Source organism: Rhinopithecus bieti, unplaced genomic scaffold (assembly GCF_001698545.2).
Source record: "Rhinopithecus bieti isolate Rb0 unplaced genomic scaffold, ASM169854v2 scaffold_15117, whole genome shotgun sequence".
In the NCBI taxonomy this organism is placed as follows: domain Eukaryota; kingdom Metazoa; phylum Chordata; class Mammalia; order Primates; family Cercopithecidae; genus Rhinopithecus; species Rhinopithecus bieti.
This window is the reverse complement of record NW_016808014.1, coordinates 133,474-145,549: the sequence shown is the minus strand read 5'-3', so window position 1 is coordinate 145,549 and position 12,076 is coordinate 133,474. Positions and strand designations below refer to the sequence as shown.

The window sequence follows — 12,076 nt, the reverse complement described above, 5'->3', positions numbered from 1 at the left end:
AAAAAAAAAAAAAGAATTTGACATAAAGTTCATCTAAGAAGCAAGAGAATCCTGAAAAGATGAGAAGACCCTCTGCTTTAAATGATGAATGGCCCTTTCTGAGATGAGCACATGTGATAACCATGTGACTTCCGGTTAAATGCAGATGGTACCTGACCCACCCCTTAACACGTCCCCATCTCTGAGCCTCACCTAGTCTTCACTCACACACATTCTCAACCCCCCACATCTTTTTGTTTTGTTTTGAGACAGAGTCTTGCTCCGCCGCCCAGCCTGGAGTACAGTGGTGCGATCTCAGTTCACTGCAACCTCTGCTTCCCCGGGTTCAAGTGATTCTCCTGCCTCAGCCACCCGAGTAGCTGGAATTACAGGCACCCGCCACCACACCCAGCTGATTTTTTTATTTTTAGTAGAGATGGGGTTTCATGATGTTGGCCAGGCTGGTCTCGCACTCCTGACTTCAAGGGATCTGCCCGCCTCAGCCCCCCAAAGTGCTGGGATTACAGGTGCAAGCCACCTTGCCTGGCACCCCAACATCTTTCCTGGACCCCTCCTACCTGTCTGCTTATTGCTGTTCAGTCCCTTTTCAGGATGTCTTTTCCTCCATCTATTGACTTAACATCCTGAGGTTTTTGTCTTTAGTCCAGTGTTCTTCTTACTTTACTCTGATCTCTGGGCGATTTTACATGTGTCCATGGTTGGAACATATCACCTCTACCTTGATAACCCAATCTGTATTTCTAGCCTCTTCTGATCTCCATCTCTGTGTTCAACTGCCTACTGCTGAAGGTCATTGCATATCTCAGTATTTCCCAGACAGATCAAACTTGACATGTCCAAAATAGAGCTGATTATTTTGAACCCTGGTTATGGAACGCCATCACCAATGCCCACTCTACAAAGCCAGAAATTTGGGCCTCATTCTAGATTTTTCTTTTGACTTCACAACCTCACACCAAGTCTCTACCAAGTCATGTTGATATTTACCTACTCAGTATTCAGCAGATCTGTCTCCTCTTCCCTATCTCAGCACCTATTTTACCTCTTGCCTCGATCATAAAATCTTCTGTGATCTGGCACCTGCTTACCTCTTCAGCCTCATCTCCCCCTATTTTTTCCCCAAGCTTACTCCAAATGCTAGCCCAGGGGCACAACCAGGTTTTTCCAGCCCTTATGCTTATGCAATTTGAAAGACTCTCTGAGGAAAATACGTTGTGATTGAACATTAGTTACAGAGCTTTGGAAGGGGCCTGTGCAATCTTCATTAGCTTCACAGTGACTCTGCCTCTGTCTAGCCAAAGAGAGCAAGCTGCACTTCCCTAGAAAGTACCAGAATCCTGCACACCACTTTGCCTTTATACAGGCAGTTAATTCTGCCTGAGATGCCCCTCTCTCCCTTCCCTTGTCTGTCTGGCAAAACAGTTCGTCCTTCAAGAGTCAGCTCTGGAGGCACATCCTTTGTGAAGGCTTCCCTGACCTCCCTACGTAGAAATGACTGTTCTCGCCTTTGTGTTCTCGTCGTAACTTGTCGTTTATCTCTTTGTACCCTGTCCTTTACAGAACATCTTATACTCTATGGAAATTATTTGCTTAAAACCGGTTTTGCCTGTGAGTGCCTCAAGGGCAGAGACTAAGCCATTCCTTTTTAGATGGTCAGAACTCCACAGTACCTGGCGCAAGGTAGGGGCTCAATAAAAGTTTGCTGCATGGAATTGAGACCTGACCCATGTATATTAGAAAGACACCCTTCTTCTGGCAAAGTGAGTGGAGTGGAACAGTTGCTGTAGACAGGGACACTGGACGGGACCGATGCTTGGGAGGTACCTGCTGCTGCCCACACCATTCTGGGAGGACAGGCTCCGGCCCGGTAACTGTACTGTCTTCAAGGCCCACATGGTGAGTTCCTCTGTGCGGCCCTCTACCAACCTCTCCACCTTTCTCACCCCACCGCCTTCCTTACCTGTCCTCTTTGTTGATCTGGTCCCCAAAGCCAACTGTGCTAACGATTGTGAGCTTTAGCCTCACGTTGCTCTCTTGGAGGTCATAGGTATTAGACTGAAGCTGGACGCCCGGCTGTGTGTGGGTGGCTGGCTCCCCTTCGAACTTGGTGTTGAACAGGGTGTCCATGAGGGTGGACTTGCCCAAACCCGTCTCTCCTGAAAAGCAAAAGGATAAATTATGGTCTGTTCACATAGTAACTATTCAGCCCTTACACCTCATGTTTCAGATACACATTTGTTGACATGGGAAAATGAATATGATAAAACATAAAGCAAAAAGCAGATAGAAGCAGATGAACTGTATGATCTCAGTTAAACGAAAAAGACTAAAAGGAACTATACAGATGGATCAGTAGTAGTTATCTCAGATAGTAGAATTGAGGTGGTTTTCATTTTATTCTTCCAATTTTTTTATGTCATTTGGAAATTTTACCTTGTGTATACACTGCTTTTTTTCTTTTTTTTTGAGATGGAGTCTTGCTCTGTCACCCAGGCTAGAGCGCAATGGCGCGATCTCGGCTCACTGCAACCTCTACCTCCCGGGTTCAAGTGATTCTCCTGCCTCAGCCTCCTGAGTAGCTGGGATTACAGGCGCCCACCACAGTGACTGGCTAATTTTTGTGTTTTTAGTAGAGATGGGGTTTCACCATCTTGGCCAGGCTAGTCTCAAGCTCCTGACCTTGTGATCCACCCGCCTCGGCCTCCCAAAGTGCTGGGATTACAAGCGTTAGCCACCGCACCTGGCCGAGTATACGTTGCTTTTATAGTCAGAAAAAGAAATTGTTATAGGCAGTGATGGAGAGGTATAGCTATGCCTAGAAAAAAAAGACTGGAAGGAAATACAATACACTCATCAATGGCTATCTCTGAGTGGTGACCTTATGTGTGGTTTTCATCCCTTTCTTTATGCTTTTCTGTATTTCCCAAGTTTTCTAAATGGACTATGCATAGTTTTTGTCATAAAAATTAAAGGAGTATTTTAAATTTTTTTTTAAAAGAACAGCGGTGGCCAGGCGTGGTGGCTCACGCCTGTAATCCCAGCACTTTGGAAGCCTGAAGCAGGCAGATCACTTGAGGTTAGGAGTTCAAGACCAGCCTGGCCAACATTGTGAAACCCTGTCTCTACCAAAAAAATATATTATACATACACAATTTAGCCAGGCATGGTGGCAAACCGCCTGTAAGCCCAGCTACTGAAAGGCTGAGGCAGGAGAATTACTTGAACCAGGGGAGGCGGAGATTGCAGTGAGCTGAGATCATGCCATTGCACTCCAGTCTGGGGCGCAAAAGAGTGAGACTCCATCTCAAAAAAAAAAAAAAAAATTAAACAGTGGTCCCTTGGTCAAACAAGTATCCTCTCATCAGTCCCGGGCCTCTCCCCGCCTCTCCTCCCTGCCAAGCCTAAACAGCCTTCTGGGGATGCCCCAGATGTGCCTCCCAGTGGTGAAAACTGTGCAGGCTCCTGGCTTATCCTCCCATCCTGGTTGAATGGTTGAACTTTCGGTGAGACCATTTTTAACTAAGGGGTGGGGTGGGGAGACTTAGCAGGCCACAAAATTCTTCTCTTTTCTTTTCTTTTTTTTTTTTTTTTTTGATACAGTGTCTCGCTCTGTCGCTCAGGCTGAGTGCAGTGGCGCAATCTCAGCTCACTGCAGTCTCTGTCTCCCGGGTTTAAGTGATTCTCCTGCCTCAGCCTCCCAAGTAGCTGGGATTACAGGCGCCGGCCGCCATGCCTGGCTAATGTTTGTATTTTTAGTCGAGATGAGGTTTCACCATGCTGGCTCGGCTGGTCTCAAGCTCCTGACCTCTGGTGACCCACCCGCCTCAGCCTCCCAAAGTGCTGGGATTACAGGCATGAGCCACCGCGCCTGGCCCTTATCCTTAAATTTTAAACAAACTAGCCATTTATTTGTTTAACTACTAGGCTGCGAGATACTAATAAATCAAACCATTGGAATTTTTAAAGTCTTGAACTTCACACTGGGGAAACAAGTAGGGGAAGGGCTGTGGCAGACTGGTGAGGGTTTTGGGAGCTTATTCCTGGGAGATCAAGGGATAGCAAGCCACTGTCAGGAGCCAACGAGACTTCAGGGAATGGGACATCACAAGAAGTCAGGAGTTGGTGACAAGGGAGCTAAACAGGAATCTGATATGAGGCCACAAACTGGGCTGGGCACTAAAACTGCTTATAATCTCTATAGATCCCAACTGTATTTGACCCCTGAGCCCACCCCAAGTGACTCAGGAATACCAGGAATTAAAGAGTCAGTAGAGAGGCGGGCACTACGAAGAGAGGATATCATTAATTACTCTGGCCTGCCCTTTGAAGACAAAGACTACCCTCCCATTTATTCTGCTATCATCATCCCTGTTTTTCCCTCTCCTCTCCCCAGCCCAGGGGGGATGTGAGCCTCGACTTCTCCTCACAGTCGGGACTGGGTTTGCATTGGGCAAATTGTGGCCTGCCAAATCCCACCTTGGGACCAAAAGCACACATCTGCAGGGTGGTTCAGGGCTAGGGTTAGAGCTACATGATGTAGAACTGAAAATGCTCCATCTTCCCTCCCCCTCTGGGTGTGTCTAGCCTGCTTCTTTTTTTTTTTCTTTTCTTTTTTTTGAGATGGAGTCTTGCTCTGTCACCCAGGCTGGAGTGCAGTGGCGTGATCTCGCATCACTGCAAGCTCTGCCTCCCGGGTTCACGCCATTCTCCTGCCTCAGCCTCCCGAGTAGCTGGGACTACAGGCACCCGCCACCACGCCCAGCTAATTTTTTGTATTTTAGTAGAGACGGGGTTTCACCATGTTAGCCAGGATGGTCTTGATCTCCTGACCTTGTGATCTGCCCGCCTCGGCCTCCCAAAGCGTTGGGATTACAGGCGTGAGCCACTGCGCCCGGCCTAGCCTGCTTCTTTTATCCCAAATAATGAGCTATGAATGCAGGAGGTGCCTTTTAAAATATCTGTGTATGATGAGAGTTTTCTGTGTGTGGACAGAGAGAAGGGAGAGAGAGAGAAGAGATAAGAGACAGGAGGGAGACAGGGAGAGGAAGGGAGAACAAGGAGAACATTCAATTCAGTCTGGCTACCCGGCCCCCCAGCCCAATTTCATAGCCAGGTCTGACTAACTTGGTAAATTGCCAGAGTGTGGGGAAATGGTTCCTCACACAGATCATGTTTCAAACCAGGGTCTGCTATATCCATTAGCAGCAAAGACTCTTGAAGAAGAGGCCCCCTTTTTCCTCCCCTAAAGAAACAGGAAGTATTTGGGTCCCAAGAAGAATTTTATGAGGTGGGGCCTTTGCCATGGGAGGTGGCAGACTTGGCCAAGCAGTGGAATGTATCACACCCCACCTCATCCAAATTTGAAGGGCACCTTAACTGCAAATGGGGCCAGCACCTTAGAGGTGGGAACACACTATGGCTCTCACATCCTAACTCACCTCCCCTCTCAAGGGCACTGAGGTTTGAGCTACAGTTTAGCTCATCTTCCTGTGTGCCTGATGAATTTTCCATGTACATCCTTACCCCCAACTCCCTCCCATGGAACAGAAGGGAGCTCATGGAACAGAACCATCCTTACCACCGACTCCCAAACCCTTCTGTTCCATGAGCTCCCTGCTGAATGCCCTGTAGCTCCTAGGGAGGGGGGGGTCCTGTTTCCCCAGCACCCAGAGTGGGTACCCTGACTCCCCGATCCTAAGAATTCTCAGACAGCAGGAGATGGGGCACCTTCCAGTACCCCCGGGAGTGCCTAACCCAAGGTTCACACAGAAGGCCTCAGGGGCAGCACTGCAGCGTGAGGGACCCACCCTGTTTGCACAGCTGGAGGAATGGGGGCCGGGCAGGGCAGGACAGGAAGCTGGGAGGAACAGCAGGAGAAATGGCCACCCAAATGCCTGCTGGCACAAAAGGGCTGTGGAAATTAGATGCCAAATAACGAACGTCTGGAAGAAAAGAACACCCAGGTGTCTAGGGAATTGAGATACATGCAATCGTAGAGAGGGCAGAAAATCAAGCGAGCTCGTCCTATGGCTATCGAGAGCTCCTGTTCCAGTTTTCCATCAGTGTGGAGCCTGGGGGTCGGGGAGGCTTTCTCTCAATGACTGGCACAGACCCAGCCTGAGCCGAGGATGCTGTCCCTCCCACAGCTGCCCTGGGCCCAGTACTGAGTGTGAGTGTGTTGTGAGGGGGAGGCACACATGACCTAACTGGGATGGGGTCAGCAGATTCCACGCCCCTGCAGGAAGGTGGGGACTTGGCAATTAGATTCCAGCAGGAAACCTGAGGAGTCCCGAGGGGTCAATTTCTCACTCCTCTTCTCCCAGCCCTCCCAGAGCTCCTCCAAGTGGATAGTAAGGTTTTTAATGCATGCTCCACCAGCCAAGAGGCTTTCATCTCACTTTGCTTAATGTAGATAGTATTCTAGAAACAACAGTTTTAAAAACATTTTTAAACATATATGAGTACTATGAAATATGTTTTTTTCAAACTATACTCTTGCGGGGCATGGTGGCTCAGGCCTGTAATCCCAGCACTTTGGGAAGTCGAGGCGGGTAGATCACCTGAGGTCAGGAGTTGGAGACCAGCCTGGCCAACATGGTGAAACCCCGTCTCTACTAAAACACAAAATTAGCCGGGCATGGTGGCAGGCTCCTGTAATCCCAGCTACTCGGGAGGCTGAGGGTGGAGAATCGTTAGAACCCGGGAGGCAAAGGTTGCAGTGAGCCGAGATCTCACCACTACACCCCAGTCTGGGTGACAGAGCGAGACCCCGTCTAAGAAAGCAAAGGAAAGACAGAGAGAGAGAGAGCGAGAGAGAGAGAGAGACAGAGAGAAAGAGAGAGAAAAAGAAAAGACTTCTAGCCAGGTTATTGCTAAATTACTGTGTGACATGAACTGAGCTCTTTCCCCTCTCTGGGTCCCAGTCTCTTTTTCTATAAAATGAGAGGGTTGGTAATAACAGCTATTGTTTACAGTCACTGCTGTAAGTTTTTTACATGTATTTTCTTATTGATTCCTCACAGCAAGCCTATGAGGTAGATGTTACTATTTGTCCTCAATTTTTAGATGGGTTAACCAAGCCACTTACTAGCTGTGTAAATTTGCACCAGTTCCTCAGCATCTCTGCACCTTACTTTCCTCATCTATAAAATGTGGAGGGGCCGGGCACGGTGGCTTATGCCTGTAATCCCAGCACTTTGGGAGGTTGAAGCAGGAGGATCAGTTGAGGCCAGAGTTCGAGACCAGCCTGACCAACATAGACCCTGTCTCTGTTTTACTTTTTATTTCCATAGGTTTTTGGGGGACAGGTGGTGTTTGGTTACATGAGTAAGTTATTTAGTGGTGATGTGTGAGATTTTGATGCACCCATCTCCTGACCAGTATACACTGAACCCAATTTGTAGTCTTTTATTCTTTACCCCTTCCCACCCTTTCCCCTGAGTCCCCAAAGTCCATTGTGTTATTCTTATGCCTTTGCATCCTCATAGCTTAGCTCCCACTTACGAGAACATACAATGTTTGGTTTTCCATTCCTGAGTTACTTCACTTAGAATAATAGATCTATTTTAGAAACTAGTAATAATAAAATGTGGAGGAAGTAACTAGTCCAAGGTCACAAACTAGTAAGTGGCAGAGCCAGCATTTGAATCCAGGCAGGCTGATGCTGGAGTCCGTGCTTTTAACCAATGTGCTCTAGCGAGACACATAGGTGTGATATGTTTGTTCACTCAGTCATTCAACGAGTATTTATGAAGCCTCTAATAGGAGCCAGGCACAGTTACAGGAGCTGCAGATACAGCAATGAACAAGACAGCCACAATCCCTGTTCTTGTGGACCTAAAGTCTCTTCCAGTTCTGAATGTTGAACCCAGAGAAATGTCTCTGAGTTTAACAGGAAGGTGCCCAAAAGGAAACACTCCAGGAACTCCGGTTGGCTAAGGAAGCCTATGGAAAGGGACAAGGTCATGCCTGCTTCTGTGACCTTGTCCCTTCTCCTTCCTGATTTTGCAGAGGCCTCGCATGCAGTGGTGTGCTGGAGCCAGCTTGTCCGCTTCCTGCATCTCTTTCCAAGCCCACATGCAGTGATGTCATGTTGGTAGCTTAACAGCAGCCATGGCAGGAGTAATAACACCAAGGAAATGAGCAGATGCTTCAAACCACAACAGTTTTTCTCCTGAGATGGGCTGTGACGTTGACCAGCACACCACTGCTGGCGGCCTGTTTTAGACGATTGAGCAGCTGGCCTTTCCCAGAGATGAAGGTATAAAACAATTGATCCTTGGCCTTGATAGAATGCTAGCTGCCCTTTCCCTTCTCCTGCAGCAAGCCTCAATCCTGCTTCTCTTGTGTGACTGTTTTTTTCCATGTTCAACAGAGCCCAATTGAGCCTGGAATCCTGAGCAGCTTCAAAGTAAATATTATCATTATGACCCTTTGTGCTCCTCACAGCCATGACTGCTACTGGAGCATCTGGATGGATGAGTCTCTCTGGGGCTTGTTCCCAGGAGTGCAAAGTAACGGGTCCCAGAATATTTGTACTGTTGGCTCTGGTGGTTCCTCTGAGGCATTCTGTACTGTATCTAGAATCAAGGGATCCTTGAAATTTCCAAAGCTAAGGGACTAGTATATGTGTTTTTATGGGGAGAAAGAGGAACCTCACCTCTATGGTAATTACGGTCAACCCTAGAGAATATATTGGAGAGGAATCATAATATGCTCACACTCATGTGCCTAGTCCTCTAAGAAGAATAATAGGCCAGGTGCAGTGGCTTATGCCTATAATCCCAGCACTTTGGGAGGTCAAGGTGGGTGAATCACTTGAGGTCAAGAGTTCGAGACCAGCCTGGCCAACATGGTGAGACCCTGTCTCTACTAAAAATACAAAATAAAATAGCTGGGAATGGTGGTGCACACCTGTGATCCCAAGTACTATGGAGGCTGAGGCATGAGAATCACTTGAACCTGGGAGATGCAGGTTGCAGTGAGCAGAGATAGTGCCACTCCACTCCAGCCTGGGTGACAGAGTGAGACTCTGTCTCAAAAAAAAAAAAAGAATAATAATTGTAGGTGCTGTTTATTGGTATCCTTACTATAAATTAGGTTCTGGATTATTAAAAATTCTCGACTGGGTGCAGTGGCTCATGCCTATAATCCCAGCATTTTGGGAGGCCGAGGCAGGCAGATCACTTGAGGTTGGGAGTTTGAGACCAGCCTGATCAACATGGAGAAACCCCGTCTCTACTACAAATACAAAATTAAACAATAGTGTGAAAAAAAATCCTAGGTCTCTGTTAATAATTGAAGCTAGTGCTACCATAATTTTACACCAAAAATGCCCTATCAAGAAAAAGAAACGTCTGGGTACAGTGGCTCATGCCTGTAATTCCAGGACTTTGGGAGAGGCCAAGCAGGGAGGATTGCTTGAGCCCAGGAGTTCAAGATCAGCCTGGGCAACATAGTGAGATCTTGTTTCTACACAATAATTTTCATTTAAAAAAAATTAGCCAGGCATGGTGGCATGTGCCTGTAGTCCCAGCTACTCAGGAGGCTGAGGTGGGAGGATTGCTTGAGCCTGGGAGGTTGAGGCTGCAGTGAGCTGTGATCACGCCACAGCACTCCAGCCTGGGCAACAGAGTAAGACTGTGTCTCAAAAGAAAAGAAAAGAAAATACTTTGGGGAAATATATTCTATGCCCAAACAGCATCTTTTTATAACAGTCATTAAGGGAGTAAATGTACACAGGCAGTAGGCATGAACTATGGTCACAAAAAGCTCTGCAAGATAAAAGATCACCTTCAGCAGCTATGGACCCTTTGCCTAGTCAGCGACTGGATCCAGCCTCATGGCTGGGCTGACACTGCAGCTTCAGAGCTACTCTAAGCTACTCATAACCTTGGCCCAAATTGTGGGTTCTCTGAGCAAGGACAGGGTGGTGAGCACAGCAAGAGGGCAGGATGCATGCATTGCAGGGTTTTTTGGAGCAGGGATGAAATTAACCCAGTCGGAGCTGGCCTATCCAGTGGTTGCACCTGCGGGTCTAACACAGGCGCTACAGAGGCAGCCATTTCCTGAAACTTGACAAGTGGGGAGCAAAAGAGAGTCTGTGACTCCTTGAGGATGAGAGCATCTCCTTCCTACTCCTCCCCTCTTGGAGGGTTTGTGCTGGGCACTTGAGCAATTTCATCCCAGCAGGTGCAAGTGGAAGCAGTTGTAGCTGTACAATGTCTAGGTGGAAACTAGAGGATGGGGGATTACTATTTCTCCCACCCACTTTGCCTTGAGCTTGGCTGCCTCTGGGCCCTAGGGGAGCCTGTGCTCCACATATCAAATTACCCTACACTTCCACCCTCAGAGATCCATTTCAATTCACATGGCCTCCTTCCTAAAGCCTTACTAGCTCACCCAATCGCACTGGTTGCAAGGTTGCTTAGAGTGGGTCTGTCATTTCTCTTCTCATCTCAACTTCAGTACAGGTCATATGGAGTTCTGGGAAGAATGCCAAGGGACTCTGATATGTTTGTGCTGAAATATTGTGGTAATCAAATATTAGGTGAAATAAGTTGGCCATCAGCCAAAGATTGGAGCTCTTGTTAGTTAAACAGAGATTTGGCAGTGCTAACATTGGATGTGATAGTCTTTGCACTTGATGTCGACTACTATGACTTCTAGTTATTTTACATTTTTCTCCAAATAGCACCTAATGATAACCATTAGTTAGAAGAATTAACAGCCTAGATCTGGACTCTAAGGCCCTCGATGTGTAATTCTGTGAAGCACATATTTTCTTTCTTTCTTTTTTAATGTACTGCTTTGTTCGCTAATGCCTCCAGGTATATTTCTCTCCCTATGAACAAGGACATGCATAGTAGAAGTCACATCTTAAAAATTTTTAAGTTTGAGTATAAATCTGTTGATTGAAACTGAAGCACATTATTTTCAGCTGATAGGTTCCAAAGTTGATGTGGGCCAGGCACGGTGGCTCACGCCTATAATCCCAGCACTTTGGTAGGCCGAGGCAAGTGGATCGCTTGAGCTTAGGAGTTCGAGACCAGCCTGGGCAACACAGTGAGACCTCACCTCATCTCTACAAAAAAATGAGCCTGGTCACATGCCTGTAATCCTAGCTACTTTGGAGGTTGAGGTGGGAGGAATGCTTGAGCCTGGGAGGTTGAGGCTGCAGTGAGCCTCTGCACTACAGCCTGGGTGACACAAGGACACTTTGTCTCAAACAACAACAACAACAAAACCAAAGTTGGTGTGTGGGAGTGAGCCATTTAGCTAGGGAGTGAGCCTAGCTTGTGGGAACAACTGCCCATCATCTGTTGTTCTCCACTTGTCCTTGAATGTGTAGCAACTCTCTTACAAAAGTGACCTGAAAAGAATGCTGGGGATAGAGGAAAAAAAAAAAGATAAAGAGCCCAAGAAAATGAATGACCTTAGTGAGAAAACAGAATTTCTAGGCCGGGCGCGGTGGCTCATGCCTGTAATCCCAGAAGTTTGGGAGGCCGAGGCAGGCGGATCACTTGAGGTTAGGAATTTGAGACCATCCTGGCCAACATGGTGAAACTCAGTCTCCACTAAAAGTACAGAAATTAGCTGGGCGTAGTGGCATGCACCTGTATTCCCAGCTACTCAGGAGGCTGAGGCAGGAGAATCACTTGAACCCGGGAGGTGGAGGTTGCAGTGAGTTGATATCGCGCCACTGCGCTCCAGTCCGGGTGACAGTGCAAGACTCTGTCTCAAAAAAAAAAAAAAAGAAAAGAAAGAAAAAACAGAAATTATGAATACATTAAAGAGCAAAATAACCAATTTAGTAGTAGTTCAGATCTACTACATGAACAAGTTCCCCATACACTCCATACAAAAATAAAAGGCAATTAGCAAAAGTGTTTGAGTGTTTCAGCCAGTACAAAAACCGACTTTATTCTGGTATTTATCTAATCATTAAGGTTCAGAAGGTCACTGAAAATATGCAGGTATGCTTTCCCATGCTACAGGGTGAAAATTATATGCTATGATCATGTTTGCAAATTTGGGATATTTAAGATCTAAGAAAAAAATTTTTTTTTTTTTTTTT

General features: G+C 47.0%; 1 protein-coding gene across 4 annotated transcripts in view; it reads right to left on the bottom strand.

The window, feature by feature from the left end:
- SEPTIN6 (septin 6) overlaps positions 1-12,076 on the bottom strand; it is an 85,070-nt gene that overhangs the window by 48,027 nt on the left and 24,967 nt on the right. For all 4 annotated transcript variants that reach the window (XM_017885152.1, XM_017885155.1, XM_017885153.1 and 1 more), the window contains one exon: positions 1,961-2,156. In XM_017885152.1, the coding sequence (XP_017740641.1) occupies positions 1,961-2,156 (196 nt within the window). The remainder of the gene's footprint in view (positions 1-1,960; positions 2,157-12,076) is intronic.